This window comes from Chrysemys picta, chromosome 7, assembly GCF_011386835.1.
Source record: "Chrysemys picta bellii isolate R12L10 chromosome 7, ASM1138683v2, whole genome shotgun sequence".
NCBI classification, from domain to species: domain Eukaryota; kingdom Metazoa; phylum Chordata; order Testudines; family Emydidae; genus Chrysemys; species Chrysemys picta.
In genome coordinates, this window is record NC_088797.1 from 13,022,554 (window position 1) to 13,039,389 (window position 16,836).

At 41.1% G+C, this 16,836-nt stretch overlaps 1 protein-coding gene across 9 annotated transcripts in view; it reads left to right on the top strand.

The window, feature by feature from the left end:
• The window catches only part of CNTN6 (contactin 6), a 221,507-nt gene that overhangs the window by 143,094 nt on the left and 61,577 nt on the right, over positions 1-16,836 (top strand). For 8 of the 9 annotated variants that reach the window (XR_010589022.1, XM_005288540.5, XM_008168082.4 and 5 more), the window contains 2 exons: positions 9,733-9,917; positions 12,330-12,466. Coding sequence is in view for 8 of the 9 variants with exons in the window: in XM_005288540.5 (XP_005288597.1) it covers positions 9,733-9,917; positions 12,330-12,466 (322 nt within the window). In the remaining variant the exon portion in view is untranslated. Of the gene's footprint in view, positions 1-9,732; positions 9,918-12,329; positions 12,467-15,787; positions 15,996-16,836 lie in introns of those variants that run through there. The other variant, XM_065550805.1, reaches the window with a different exon arrangement.

Here is a 16,836-nt window from a genome sequence, read left to right on the forward strand (position 1 = left end):
GATGTTGACCTATTGGCAATTCTATGATTAGACTTCTCTTGCCAAATGCTTCTTTTTGCTTATATGCAGTGATCTAACATTTCTTTCTAAAAGAATATTGACTTTTTATATATATATCTTTTCCTCGCTACAATATTTCCTACACCCTGGACATAGCATGTAAACTAGTATAACAATGATTGGGACCTCAGGTAATTCTGAAGCTTCTCAATGAAGAATTAATAATTTTACCTTTTCTGCAATATTTATGGCATAGTGCTGCAAATAACAGTAAAGAACAAGCATTTCCAATCCCAAAAATGCTAATAAATATCACATTAACTTCTAATTTCATTTTTTTTCTTTGTAGCTTTTCAATACTAGCACTGTGGCTGTTAAGAAATAGCCAAAAAAATGGTGTTAGATAAAGACCTTAGCCTCTATGCTATGGCCTTTTATTTGTTTGGTAACACTTTGGGTCACTGTAAATAATAAGTAATCATTATATGTTATTACAGATGGCAGAATGAATATAAGTATAAATATATAAAAAGGAGATTATAGCTGAAATGTTCACCCTTAACTCTAGTGGGTGCCACATATATAATAATTGAGAGTGAGAAAACAATACCATGTAGAAAATTTCAGTTACCGAAATCTGCCAGAAACTAATAGAGATAAAATTCATCCAGTGATTTTAAAAACTAAAGGACTTGTGGGAAAGCCTGGGGGTAGGGGTGGGGATCGTTAGAATTATTCTGCCTCCAGAGGTAAAGTCTTTTGTTGAACAGCTGCAATGTCAGGCAAGAAACAGAAGAAAAAGTTCAGGTAATAAGTACAGCTGCATAATAAAATGTCAGTGCTAGAAAGAATAATTTACCATTAATTGTAATTAATGGACTTAATATTTCATGACTTCAAAATCCATTAGTCTTGATTTGGTTTTATTTGCCTTAGTAACGGTGATTCAAAAAAAATGTCATGATAGTTTAGATCAAGATAATTAAGGTGGTATTCTATTTATTATTATATATACAAGGAATGATAATACATTAAGAAGTGGGATAGCGATGGATTGGTGTTAGGTTGATGTAAATGCAAGGTACGTCCGATGATGTCCGTGGACTTACTCTTCGTGTAAACTAGTGTAACTGTAGACTGAAACTGTCTCGATTATTATTATTTATTACAGCATGGTTAAAACCATTAGGTAACAGTGGGAATTAGAAATGACAAAAGACCTAGAAAGAGGTTTTATTTTATCAAAAACTGTTTGTCTATCTCTAGTTATCAGTGAAAATAGACGTTGTGTTGACTATCTTTTGGTTGGATGGTTCTGGAAAGTTGAAGATCAAAGGATAAATTTAGCTTCCTTTGTCGCTTACATTATTTGACTAATCATTGGCACTGGAACTTGCCCCTCCCTCAATTTGTCCCCTGCAGATTTTTTTTCCATCCAGCAGAATAATAGATTCTGCCAGGGATGTGCTGCAATTATATCTTTCACCCAGCAGGGGCTGCTGTGTTGTCAGAAGAGAGGGCAGCTGGCTTACTACCAGAGCAGTCACCTTCAGAGAGAGAGGGGGTACTTTGGCCTCACTCCTCCCCCTCTAACTTCTTCAAAGGTTCCTGTGGCTTGGAGTCTAATAGATATAACCAATAGTGAAGTACCTGACTGAACAATTAGTATACTGGGGGGAAAAATCCTTGCAGAACTCTGTTTCACTGGCAGTTTGGCTGCCAAGAAGAAAGCAATTTTTTGTCACAATAGATCTCAGAAATTAGCAAGTTGAATTGCCAAGAAAGTGAAGGTGAACAGAGCATCAATATTAGATTAATTCAGTTGAGGTGGTTTCCCGGTGGATGGAGAAGCTGCATGTAAGTTAGCTGTTTGCAAAATATTTGAAGGACAGGAATGTACCTCCAAGCTGAAAAACAACATTAATATAAAATTATAAAACAAGCATGAAAGACCCCATAATTAGTGATGAATGGAGTATCTTTCAATTTGCATCAAGCATGGAGCAGGCAGTATTCAAAAGTAATTTTCAAATCATGGATCATCTACTGACAGTGAATCGTATTCTGGAGAATACAACAAGACTCTGTGTATAGCTTCCCCAGACCATGAAGAAACCTTTGACTTTTAGATGGAAAATAAATTAGTATTGAAAGTGTTGGGTGACTGGGTGGGTTGGAGGACACAAATATCATGCATCACCATCAGATGAATAGCAGTTACATTTATGATTAACTAGAAGGGTGAGCAGAATAGGACAAATGAAGCAATTAAATGTGCTTTAGTTTCATCATTTTACACAGAGGGAAACTGAAATTCAGAAGAGTTATTTGACTAAATTCCCATAGTCACACGGCAACTCAGTGGCAGAACTTGGGATCTAAACTTCTGAGTTCCAGCCTTGTGTTCATTCCATTGAACGTTACCTCCATGCAACATTAAAGGTCACATTTTGGATTTAACTGTATCAATAGTGCTAGATAGTATTACTTTCATTATGCTTTTGAAGGGGTTTACTGCAATAAAGGATCAGACTCATTGCCTTTAACGCCAAAAGGGACCATCATGATCATCAAGTCTGACCTCCTGCACATCACAGGCCACAGAACCTCACCCACCCACTCCCATAGTAGTCCCATAGCCTCTGGTTGAGTTACTGAAGTTCTCAAATCTTGACATGAAGACTTCACATTACAGAGAATCCACCATTTACTCTAGTTTAAACCAGCAATGACTCAGGCCCCACACTGCAAAGGAAGGCAGAAGCCACCTAGGATCTCTGACAATCTGACTTGGGATAAAATTCCTTCTTAACTCCAGATATGATCATCAGTTAGACCCTAGGCATGCGGGCAAAACCCATCTGCCAAATACCTGGGAAAAAATTCTCTGTAGCAACTAAGGGTACGTCTTCACTTACCGGAGGGTCCGGCGGCAGGCAATCGATGTTCTGGGATCGATTTATCGCGTCTGGTTAAGACCCGATAAATCGATCCCGGATCGATCCCGGAAGTGCTCGCCGTCGACGCCGGTACTCCAGCTCGCCGAGAGGAGTACGCGGCATCAACGGGGGAGCCTTCCTGCCGCGTCTGGACCGCGGTAAGTTCGGACTAAGGTACTTCGAATTCAGCTACATTATAAACGTAGCTGAATTTGCGTACCTTAGTCCGAAGTGGGGGGTTAGTGGGGACCAGGCCTAAGAGCACTCCTCCTCTATTGTCCCACCGCCAGCTGTTGGAGATATTTACTAATAGTAAACGTATGTCATTATAGTCCCATCATACCTTCCCTTTTATAAACTTATCAAGCTTAGTTTTAAAACAAGTTTTTTGTCCCCATTCTTCCCTTTGGAAGGCTCTTCCAGAGTTTCACTCCTTTGATAGTTAGGAACCTTCACCTAATTTCAGTTTGGTGGCTAAACAAACAAATTGGGAGAGGGGGAATAATTTCAGGCTCAAACTGAAACAAAAAGGTTTCATTTTTTTTTTAGCAAAACTAAATGTCAAAAACAGTTTTGGTTTGATTTTGATTTTTTAAAAAGCATTTTAATGTTTATGTTTTTGATAAAATACATAACTTCCAAAATGAGACACCTTTCCAGAAATGCTTTTTCACCCTGACCTGGACCAAATGGGAATAGGAGCATGCTTACGTGTTGTGAAAATAAACAAAATAGCTCCAAAACAGGCACACATGCTGCAAATGCAAAATTCACTTGTATTCTGAGTGGGAGTAACCCTGTTCATAGCCATTCCCCATATAGATTATCTCTGCTAACATCAGGAATAATCCTTTTGGGAGCCTGGGCACATGGCCATTGCTGGATCAGAGAACTTACAAACACATACATGGAGTCTATATAGCTCAGGTCCTTTGACTCATAACCCAGAACACTTATCATGGGGGGGAGGGTCCCCATCAACTTGCCACACTTTTTGGACATTGTGTCTATACTTTCCAAACATGCTTACTAACTATATAAAAACATGCAAGCTCTAGCTAACTCTACACACTGATACTCTGCTAGGATCTGGTGGCTACTGAAATAGAAGACAGGGAGGACCACTAGAAGGCTCCCAATCTTTTTTAAATGATATTCTCCAGTTCTAATATACTAAAAATGGGATGGACAATTTCTAGCCCACACTCCTGATTCAGGGAATGGATATTTTGGCTTATGCTCTGTATATTAACTGCTAGAGATAACCAATTCTTAGCATTACACAGAATCACAGAATATCAGTGTTAGAAGGGACCTCAGGAGGTCATCTAGTCCAACCTGCTGCTCAAAGCAGGCCCAATCCCCAGACAGATTTTTGCTGCAGATCCCTAAATAGCCCCCTCAAGGATTGAACTCATAACCGTAGGCTTAGTAGGCCAATGCTCAAACCACTGAGCTATTCCTCCCCCCCCCCTTACATCATCATTTACAAGCTCCAGGGGGATCATCTCCATCTCCCTGTTGCACTGCTTGAGGTGGATCACTTGATTCTTGTCACATGTCTGACCAGCCATCTCTTTCAGAGGAATGGAAGCCTCAGCTGATCTCCAAGTAATCAAGCGGAATGATTGGAAGCTTGAGCCCTTTAATTATTATGCCCTTTGGATCTTAATTCTTTCGTGTGTCAGTATTTGATGCAGACATTATAGCAGCTTTCAAATCTCCGCTTTGTCTCATTTGTTTAACCAGGCATGGTCTTAATTATCTAAGCTGCAAATTTAATTTTATTGTGAAGTGTCCTGAGATGCAGAGCATGAAAGATGCTACGCAAATACAGTGTGATCGACTGGCTGTTATGCTATATGTGCCTTCATTTCGTGAAGAGATGGAACTTTCCTATTGGTGCAGATGATGACGTTACAAACACATTAAATTGAGGCCCAGTGTGATAAAACTTATCCCCCAAAATAAAGTATTTTTGTCTTCTTTTCTATCTAACTTAGTAACTTATGGATTTGTGACTCTGCAGTCTGTGTTGTAGAATATGAATAAAAGTAGTAGCTGCGCCCAGTGTCCCTCAGTGCTCTGGAGCTCTGAAACAAACGATAGATTTATGTTCGCAGACACGCACACATTTATATACTGTGTTTTCTTATTTGGGAAGTGCAATACTTTCTTAAATTGTCCTAATTGTTCTTAGACATTACAAATCTTTCCAATCCTAAACAATGACTTAATTTAGTCTGTTTATTGTTATGTATTAAATGAAAGCAAAGGTACATGAGTTGATTGTTAACAGAGGAACAAATATTGCCCCTGTTTTGTTGTGGAGGGCCTATTTGCAGCAGAGCTAATGCAACTGTATGTGTCGGAGGTAGTGGGAGGCTGGGTTAGAAGTAGAGGGACAGGACTTTGGGGAGCCAACACAAGGGATGCATACCCCCTGTGTACTAGGAAGACCAGCTCCATTGAAGCTCCCTGCACACTACTGCACAATGGAGATTAAAATCCAGATGGGAACCGGGGAAAAGGCTGAGCCTTTGGAGTGGATATCTGATTTCTGGGGCAAGTGGGGAAGGAGAAACATTTATGTGTGTAGGACCGACCTCCTATTATGATGGAGACGCCCGACTGTGCTTTGTAAGAGGCCTTCACAGACCAAAGATCTGGAAAGGTCTGGGTGCTGTGTGATCACTTAGGAGCTGGAATTCCTGTTACGCTGAAAGTCCATAAAGTTGCATTCACACTATATCACCCTATTCATGCCTTCTTATGTATTTTCAAGGGGAATGACAGATGAGAAGTGGACCTCAAGTGGCTGGCACTCTATAATCCTTTTTTGTGTGCGCTTCTTATATTAAACCTGCTCAAGACTTATTCCCCTTTGGAATGAATGCACAAGAGATGCCTCGAAGTCTTCAATCATATGTGTTTGAGAAAGGACAAGTTAAAAAAAGGGGAAACACTCAAGGTCAGCCTCTGATATCCTAACTCACACTGAGTATACTTTACACCCCAAGCACTCTCACTATTGTCAGTGGGACTACTTATAGTGTTAGGTACTACTCAGTGTGAGTAAGGGTACTACAGTCTGACCCTTCATGTTATGGTGATTCACTAGCCTTTGAGATAATTCTGATCTTAAAAATAATGAACACAAATCCTCCCATAGAAAATACTTCCCATTATAAAGGTCCAAGATTGGCATTTGGACAATTTTGTGTGTGTGTTTATCAATACTTAAGCTCCTAAAGCACTGACTTTTAATGAAAGTGACTAGCAGCAAAAAATTACTCTCTCTTTGTTAAGGTGAATTTTAATTTACCCATTTTAAATCCATTCAGTGTTTCCTTTTTTCCTCCCCTTAGTCAAAATGTTTCATTTGGCCCACTGTAATAGGTTGCTACTAAGAGGTTCTACTATAATGAATAGAAGCTCATTGGTAACAGGGTGTCATTTAAATCTATAGAAACCAGATAAAAAGCTGCCTTGTGCAAAAAATAGTGATTGAAGACATGGAAAGCCCATGCTAATGAGTTACCAGAAAAAGCCAATGGAGAAATGCAAACCTTCTCAAACAGCCCAGATAATGCAGATTCTATTTATGTATGATAGGCACATAAAAGAAACACTGATCCAACTATAGACTGCAACAGCAGTCATTTAACCTATAATTTGGGTTGGAGAAGGTCTGCTGGAGCTGCTGTCCTCACAAATGAATTCTCTCTTTTGATAAAACTAGGCCATTCACTTGGTCTAAGCCTCTGCTATGAGAGAACAAAGTACTGTTGAGTATTTATTGCAATTACTAATTTAAATAGAGCAAAGTTGATGAGCCAAATGCTGACTTTTACTTCTGTCATCCTGTAATAGTTTACAACGGAGGAGAAATGCATTTCAATCGTGTTGGTTCAAAGGAAAGGGGGAAGCAAAGAGGAGGAGATTTTGTCTTGAAAGATCCCCAAGGAAGTAATTATAAGGATCTGGCATGGATAAGGAAAACAGGAGGACATCTTCAGCTCAGGCCTTGCTAAATCTGAGTTGACAGATTGACAGAAGAGGCATTTTTCCACAGAGCCCTGCCTCTGGCCTTGGTGTCTGCTGAAGACTTTCCTTATTCATGAATAGTGATTGCTAAGATAAAACAAACCAGGAAGAGGGTAGGAAATCTTTAAATAACCATTTCTGGATAACAAAGTATGAGTGAATACACTTAATTGTTGTTTCTTTTTTTGTCTTTTTCCGCCCTCCCCCTCAATGGTTCCTACTTTCTCATCTTTTTGCCAGCTAACCCCCACCCCCTAAGATACAGTTTTAAAAAGTTCAGCAATTCATCCATTGTTTAACATGCAATATCATTTTTAAAAGCTTGCCATGTTCTCCTGCCTGTTATCAATGGCCTCAGTCAATCTATAGCAAGATCTACTCCAACTAAGCTTTTTCGTAATCTTGATCACAATAATGAGGGGACAGGCCTTTTCTGCACACTAGCTGCATTTTTTACATGAGCTTAAGAAGCAGTGTGTTTTGCAATAATCCAATGTACAGAAGCAGAGCCCTGGATAACAGTGAGCAGGTCTTCATCTGCAAAAAAGAGAGTATAACCTCCTGGAGAACCACAAATAATAAAAGTAATCTTTTTACTTTGTAATAAAACGAATCAATTTACAACCACTGCTGTCTGACCATCCAGAAGATACTTGGGGCCCAAAAAGCCCTGTAGGTTACAAACCTGCACAAGAAAAGAGGGGATAGCACATTAATTGTGGGCACTGATAAAATCTTGGTTGCTTCCTCCAGGTGCTTCCCCTTGCTACTGACATTACCTTAGTTTTAATTCAGTTAAGACTCCTTCAGCTAGCTCTCAGCCATTTCCCAGTCTCACTTTGATGTAACTGAATAAGCTACTCTGCGGGGTCAGATTAGAATCATATATATTCACTCAGGGCTGTGGCTAAATGCAACAGTCAGGCCCAGAATGAATTGCATATAACTGGACACTGGCTGTGTAGGCAGCATAATTCTGATGAAATACTAAGATAGCTAGATAGATCACTGAGTTCTCTAATAGCTCTTAGAGGGTTTTCAGCTAAAGTTCTGGTCTTGATGCTATACTTTTCAGTTTCATATAGCAGAAAGGAGCTTAGGGTAGAAGTCCTTCTGCTGCACAATTTATCAACTTCTGCCAGTACTAGACGGCTGAAAACATTTGCAAAGTTTTCAGTGCGTCTGATCTGAGTTTTGAGTTTGTAATGGTACCTTAACCGAGTGAGGTTTGCATGATTTTGTCTTTCATTAAATGTCATGGTGTTGTAACTGTAAATTGTTCTGTGCACATTTGTTTTTTCCCCTACTTAGATAATTATTTTTCCATACAGATAACATTTGACCTCTCTCTCAATATAATTAGACACAGACTCATACACAGGATAGCTCCTGCTCTACAAGTTGATACAGGTCTGGAACCCTGACTCTCAGAGTCCAAGCTCTAGGATCCTCCCTGCAAGGTGGGAGGTTCCCAGAGCTTGGGCTGTAGCCAGGCCCGAACGTCTACACCGCAGTTAAACAGCCCCTTAGCCTGAGCCCTGTCATGCTGAGTCAGCCAGCTGTGAGGTTTTATTAGCAGTACAGACATAAACAATGAGGCTCTATGCAGGAGCAGAGATCTGCCCATGAAGATGAGCATGCTGGATCAGGACATATACTTACTGCTTCCTTGGAACATGCATACAACAAGTTACACAAAATATATTTGTTGCCATGCTAAATTTTAGCACGGAATATTTTCTGATGACATTACTAGCCACAGGGAAAAACAGTCACTCCAACATTCAGTGAAAGCCCCTTCAAAAAGCTGTTCCCAGTGTAGCAGATCTTCTGCAATGGAAAAGCAGCTTATTTTACTTTTCAGTACCATGAAAGGCAACCGTGAAATGCAAGACTATTAATATTTCAAAGTGTTCTGGTGACACAATAAATCATGAAGGTGAAGCTTGTATGGTCTGTGATATTACCAGAAACTCAAGAAGTATTTATAGCCTTGTTCACACTTGAGTATTTTTATCATATATAGAATACATTGATCCGAACATAAATGGAAACGATAAAAAGCTATAAAATGAGAAACAAGGAAATATTCTCCCTTGTCTCTTTACCTTCTTCCTGACTCAGTCACTCATGCTCTTTTCCCATTCTCTGCTCATTTCTCTTTTTTTGTACCCTCATTTCACTCCATCTTTTTATGGCCTTATGTATAGCTCTTCATTCCTTCTTTGTGTGCCTGTCAGAAGTTTCATCATTCTGATTAGCAATGAGTATCTGAAATGGTGCAGACATTTTGTTTGTTCTGAAAAGCAACCAATAATTCAGATTCTTGCATGAAGATTAGCTGCCCTTTCAAGCTTTCTAAGGTTTCCCCTCCCCCAGTCTCCTTTCTGTCTCTCTCTCTCTGATATCTGATGTCAGGATTTGGTCCTAAAAGTTGAGCAGATCTGGGTGAAACAGTATTGGCTGAGGCTGGAATTTTCAAACGCACTTAAGTGACTTAGGAACACAATTCCAATTGCCTGTCCAATTGCATGGGATTTGTGCTCCTAAGTCACTTGGGTGCATCTGAAAATCCCATCCTTGGAGACCATTTTAATTAAACATTTTAGAAATGTGGAAGTGTTTTTAAACTTTATTTAAAATCCTTCCCCTTTCCCCCTGGAGTTATTGTTAAGGGATTATACTTATCTTTTCTCTGATGTATTGATTGAATTATCCCCACATCTAATGCAGTCTAATTATTTAGTCCAGTTCCCAGTATTAGCTGGAAGAGGAGTGATGGACACCCATTGGCAAGGAAAATTAAACACTACAAATCCAAAGGAGTCCTTGAAATCCCAGATTTTCAGCAGGAAGATGAAGGCTTTTATGAATGTATTGCAGGGAACATTAGAGGAAGAAACATTGCAAGAGGTCAACTAATAATCTACGGTGAGCAAATGGAATTGTTTTTACATAGAGTATGTTAGCATTTGGAAATATTCTGTACAAGACAAAGATAATGAAGTCCATTAGCCCCTTGCAAGGAGATATCAGTGAAGAATATAGTTTCAGGTTAAGCTGATTAATAAAAGGATTGGAGGCTTGAAATGACCTCTGAATTACAATTTAAACTTCAGCAAGTACAAGATATTGTGTATTAGTATCAGATTGAAAAATGTAGGCTGTGCCATGCTGCAGCTATGAAAGTTAATATAAGGCAGAAAGAAATCTCATGTATTTACATGAAACATTAAGGGATGGATAGAGAATTTACGCTCAGCCCATATCATGGGGGCAGCATGTAGCTGTGATGTCCCATGAACATAGGGAAGGAATTGTGACCCTCTGATCTATACCAGTAGCAGATTCCTTCACCTACCAGCCTGGTTTAGCTGTGTTGACCAAAGTGTTGTAGAAGGGAGTCATTCTCCAACTACCCCTTGCCCACCTGCACAGCAGTGTAGAGTAGCAGCCCTATGAAACCAATCCCCACTCCTATTCTATGACCCAAGATGCATGTAGCCCACACAGGAAAATCAGGGGGCATCTTATCACCTTTGCTCTCATGCATGGGTACATAGGACCAGCCCACATTCTTTCCCTAAATAGCAAAGTATGACACTGTTCTTTGTAGGCCAGAAATAATTTTAAAGTGAGGAGAATAAAGAATAAAACAGGACAATGAGACATGATCATTTAAAACTAAGCTCTCTGATCCTGCAGTTGGCTCTATGTCAGCAGACATTTCTTTCTTTCTTTAGGAAACTTCCATTCTAATGTAGAGTCTGGTTTAACTGACAGACTACCAATCTCCAGGTTAATGTCAAAGCATAGGTTTATGCCAGAAATAGAACAATTTGCTGCTGCTTTAATTGTTGTTGACGATGATGCTTTGGTTAGGGTTATTTTGTTTTCGTTGTCTAGCTGTTTTCATGGAATGCGAATCAAACGGTTGTATTACATATAGCAGATTACCTTGCCATGACGAATAACTACTAATTTAATTATACAATTATTAATGCAGTAAATGCAATTAAGATTACAAGCTTATTAATTGTGCTTTGCAATTTCAGTCATAATTGTTGGTAGGCAATGAAATGTATATAAATAGCACAAACATTTTCACAAGCAATTTTCATGATTTTATAAGCAGGCTGGCATGATTTGTGTGTGATTTACTTCCTCACGCTTAATTCCCACACTGTTGCAGAAAGTTCTGTCCATTTCCTCTACCCTGGTCTGTCTGATCTATTTAGACTGTAAGCTCTTTGGGGCAGGAACTGTCTGCTGCGTTGTATTTGTACAGTGCCTAGCACAATGGGCTCCATTCTTGGTTAGTCCTTGGGCACTACTGTAATAAATATGGTTCATAATTAACGGTAAGCATGGTCCGCTTTTACCAACTTGTTCTTTTATCACAAAGGTACATTCCCAATGCAGGGATTGAACTCTATGAGAGCTTTGCCTCCATGGATGAACAATTTGGGGATACAGAGTCAGGATTCAACCAATAGCTTGCTGTGTATCAGGAATAACACTGAAGGATATTTTGTCACAGTATCTTGTTCTGATCATCCCCTGAAATTACAATGATCTTCTTTGTTAATTAAGGCAGAACTGTGATTGGCCATTACACTGGAGCACGAGATGGTATGGGCAGAAAGAGCCTCTCTGCATTTTGAACACCCTGCCCAAGTGTCTCTTGCAGGAGAACTCAGTGAGAGCTCCCTGTGTATGCCTCTCAGGGATGCCTCTCAGCTCAAAGAAGGCAAACAGTAGCAAGGAATAGATAGGATTCTGCTCCAGCTCTCATCTGTGCTAGTCTCTGGAGCAGGATCAGCACACCAGGGAGAGCAGATGTCATCATCCTGTCACAGTCCCCTGGTCCACTGAAGAGTTCACAGAGGGATATCTCCCAGTGCACCCCCCAAGAATGCAGTTTGTTATTTATTATTACGTAGGGTGACCAGATGTCCTGATTTTATAGGGACAGTCCTGATAGTTGGGGCTTTTTTTTATATGGGCTCCTATTACCTCCCACCCCCTGTCCCAATTTTTCACACTTGCTATCTGGTCACCCTATTATTGCTAGTAGTATTACTGTAGTGCTTAGGAGCCCCGGTCATATACCAGGATCCTATTGTGCTAGCCGCTGTACAAACATAGAACAAATAGACGGTCCCTACCCAGGGAGTTTATGATCCAAGTATAAGACAAAAGACAACAGATGGATACAGACAGACTGGGGAGTACAAGGAAACAATGAGACAATATTGGTCCACGTGATTGGCTGTAAACTGAGCATACCAAAAGCATGGCTTCTGTTTACAATGCTTTGTACTTTTTGTCTTGTTAATACAGCACTCCCTGAATGGGATAAAAAAATCCAAAATGCCTATCTGTCTCTCTATGACAGCTTGTTTTGGGAATGTAAGGCAAGTGGAAAACCAAGTCCTTCCTACAGTTGGTTAAAAAATGGCCAACCCCTTATGCCAGAGGTAAGACACAACATTTTTTACATTGTTTAGCAGGTGGATTTGGCTTTGACTTTTCTAAAAAAAACCAACCACGATCATTTTGTGAGTATTGTTGCCCCTTGTTAAGTGGAATTATCAAGTCTGTCTTTGAAGAAGGAGATGTTATTTACAGCCTGCCATTTTCTAATGGTATTCTTTTAATAAAAGAGGGATAAAATACTCTAAAGTCTCATTAATGTTTTTCACAGTACTTACAGTACATTGTAAATGGAATACTTTAAGCAACAAAATGTAGAATGTTGTTGCTCAATGGACTAAATGGATAGTTTGCAGGTGAATGTACAGTGAGTGTAATAAAATATTCACTCTGTCACTATGCTTGCTGAAAATATCTTAGCAAGCTGCTTTCCACCCTAGGGTTAATTCTACAGTATAGGTCCACTGTTTAACAAACTACTTCTTTCTGACCACACAGCTGGTCATCTCTACATTATTTCTGCTTGTGTGAATGTGGTGCTTTATTCTTCATTTTGTCTGAATAACTCAAAAAAAGAGTCAGCTGAGACATGAGGGGGGGGGGGAATTCAGCTTCTGCGTGAACTGCTTGTATTACTTTTTTAAAGGGTTTTTAAATTCATAGACTGTCTGCTAAAAAAAAAAAAAGAAGAAGAACAAAATACATTGAGAGGATAGCAAACACCCTGCAGGTAGAACTAAGTATGCAAAAGGTATCTGTAGTCAGAATCTTGAGGAAAAAAGTGGATAAGTAATGTGATGTTGTTAATTAGTTAGCAATATACCAGCTACATAACCCCAGGCTATGCTCTCATCAAATTTTCAATGTAATCAAGGTTGGATTGGGTCAGTACTTGGTTGGGAGACCTCCAAGATGCTGAAGAAATTGTTTTTGCTGACTCAATAGGTGGCACTCTTTCCTATGCATCAATGTAGTAACAAGAGGACATCAAATAATCTCTGTAACTACCATTATCTTTTACTATTAGGAAGTTACATGAAATGCATTGACTAGTTCACAAATGTACATTTTATTTTAGATGCATACAGTATTTCAGCTGAGGATTCTATTACATACTGTAGCACTGTATGGTGCACTCTAAATTCTATGGAGGCAGTATAGCCAGTCTAAAGAATATAATAATAAAACAAATCTGTTGCTTCCAGACCTGCATTCAATGATGGAATTTATATTCTGTTGTTGTGGGTTTCTTTCTCACTGATTCATTTTGGAGAGAGTACTCTCTCTTGCTTTTTGGTATTCTACTTTACAGTGTGGCTTTTATTGTCCCTGGAGGATAGTGATAGTAAGACTTGAAATATTTGGTTTTAAGTTATGTTAGTAGTACGGAGCCAGTTTTATTGTGTGCTGAGGAAAAGTGAAGAAAAAAAATTGTTTAAAGCATAGAAACAAAAATATGGGCCAAATTTATCCCTAGTGTGTGAGTGTGGTCTTTTTAGTTATTGTTGTTGTTGTTGTTTTTACTTCAGCAGCACTACACCATTGATTAAATTGGCCTAGTAAAAGCTTAAATTCAAGCTAAGCATATCCAGCCTCCACTAGATGATCTGTGCTGGTTGGTTTGCAGGTGAAGTTTAAGGTGAAGACTGTAATTTAAAGCCCTAATTGACTTGGGACCTACCTACCTAAAATACTTAATAGTTTACCCTTTAATAACAAGGATACCAAACTGTAGTTATGGATAAAATTGTTGGATAGTTCACAAATGGAGTATATCATTACATGATCCAAAGTTGAAGGACTAAATGTGCTTATCAATCAGGGCCGGCTCTAGGTTTTTTGCCGCCGCAAGCAAAAAATAATTTTGGCTGTCCCCCGTCCCAGCCCTGGGTTCCTCGCCGCACCCTCCCTGCTGCCCCAACCCTGGGCTCTCCCCCACCACCCACACCCCCAGCCCGGGGCTCTCACTCCCCCCCCCACACACCCTGCTGCCCCAGCTCTGAGCTCCCCCCTACCACTCCACCATTGCCCCCCCACACACACCTCCTGCTGCCCCAGCCCTGGGCTCTCCCGCCCCACCCTGCACTCTCCTTCCTGGTAACTCGCTCCCAGGGCGGGTCATTCAGCAGGAATTTTGGATGTGCACAGAACACCGACAGGATTGCTTCCCATATGGTTACAGGACTGCAGTAAAATAGAACAATTTTCAGCTCGTGTGATTGGAGGATATCTGGATGCATATTATAAGACTGTCCTACATAAATGAGGAAAAGTTGAGGTGCCTTTATTATTCTTTTGTTCCACTCTATCTTTCTATGGGGAATTTGCCAATGCAATATCACTGTCTTCCTTTTAAACAAACAAACAAAAGGCAATGGCTGTTGAAAATAGCAATTCCAGTCCTAATAACCACTGGGAAGCATTTCTTGCTCAATTTTATCCTACTTTTTCTACAGCAAGTTACAGTGGATCAGTATATTTGATTTGGGAGAAATGAAGTAACAGCTGCCCAAATTGAGCTTGAGCATTCCTGAATTTTGAGGTGTTCAAATCTGGAAGGCAGGTGCTGGGGGAGGCTGTGGCTCCGCAGGGGAGCACGGCAGCATGTATGCAGCAGTGTGTCTGGCGCTGTGCAAAGCCAGACACGCTGGTCTGAGTGGCACAGTAAGGGGGCTGGGGGGTTGGAGAAGGGGTAGTGGGTTCCGGGGCGGGGGGGGCAGTCACGGGACAAGGAGAAGGGGGGGTTAGATGGTTCAGGGTTTTGGGGGGGGGCAGTCAGGGGACAGACAGCAGTTGGATAGGCATGGGAGTCCCAGGGGTTTGTCAGGGGACAGGTAGGGGGTGGGATCCTAGGGGGTAAGTTGGGGGGGGTCTCAGGAGGGGGCAGTTGGGGACAAGGAGAAGGGAGGCTTAGATGGGGGTGGGGTCCCGGGAGGGGGCAATCAGGGGACAAGGATCAGTGGGGCTTAGCTAGGGGGTGGGGTCCTGGGGGGCAGTTAGGGGCAGGGTCCCGGGAGGGGATGATCAGGGAGCAGGGGGGTTGGATGGGTTGGGGTTTCTGGGGGGGGGGCAGTCGGAGGGAGTGGATGGGGGCAGGGTGGGGTTATCCTCCCTCCCCGTGGAGTGTCCTATTTTTGGAATGTTAAAATATGGTATCCCTACCCTTCCCAGTGCAGCTCTCCATTCACAGCAGGCTGCAGCATGAGGTCTCAGCTACCTCACTCCCTCCCCCTCTTTCCTGTTGGTAGTGGCCAAGGGAATGCTGGGAAATGTAGTTCTTTCCCTGCTTCAGGGCTGGCTCTATAGCCAGCGAGCTAACCAAGGAACTACAGCTCCCAGGGCCCCCTGTTGGTTCTCAGCTCCCATGCTGGATCTCTGCCGCCCCCACAAATGGGCTGCCCCAAGCACCTGCTCGCTTTGCTGGTGCCTAGAGCCGCCCCCGTTATCAATGGAAAAAAGTCCATTGCCCTCCAAAATTTTATTCTGATTGTTTTCACATGACTCATGCCTTAAATATTTTAGGCAATATTATCTAATCTGCTGGACACCTGAAATGTTTAACTGATGACTGAGGTAAGGTTTAAGGAGAGTTTATTTATTTAACTAACAATAAGAAATAGTGTTGTATGGTTTTGTAGCCGTGTTGTTCCTAGGATATTAGAGAGACAAGGTGGGTGAGGCAGTGTCTTTTTCTTGGACCAACTTCTGTTGGTGAGAAAGACAAGTTTGCAAGACAGTTGTGATGCTGTTGTAATCTAGTCTAGCTGTATTGTCTGCCTCAGTCTCTACAGCCACTTCTCTGCGTGGGAATATGTGAGTGTTAGCAGGACAAGTGGCACAGCATAGTGTCCTGCAGGTTATGTGGCATGTTTATGATTTGTAATAAGGTAGCCCTTGATCATAATCCTTAAATCATTAAGGAAAAGTCTAGAATATACAGGCAGAGTGACTGTTGGTGAACATCATATTCGTTTCATGATTTAAAAAAAAATGAGAGGGAAGGTTTATTTGGAGGGAATTAGCTAAACAGCAAGGGAAGAGAGGAATGTGAAGAGGAGGGAAGGAGAAATGAAGGGAATATGGTCGGCAGGGGGACTGAGGCTGAGGTAAGTGACTCTTAAGGAGGGCATGAGTGACTGTTAGAGAGGGTGTATGAGGGGTTGGAGCAAACAGCCAACTAGCAGAGAGGAGAGAATGTCCAAAGTAAAAATTGAGAAACAGAGTCTGTTGACATCATAAATTTCCAAAGGCCCCTAATGCAGCTGCTTCTGTATCTGCTCCTGCCTGCTGAGTTTCTGGTTCTACTCTGGCACTTTTGTCTTCCCCAAATCCGCATGGATGGAGGGGAAGGGTGGACTACATGGGCCTTAGTGCCCCTGGGGAAGAGTCTCCCTGCAGATTTGTCTCTCAGGTG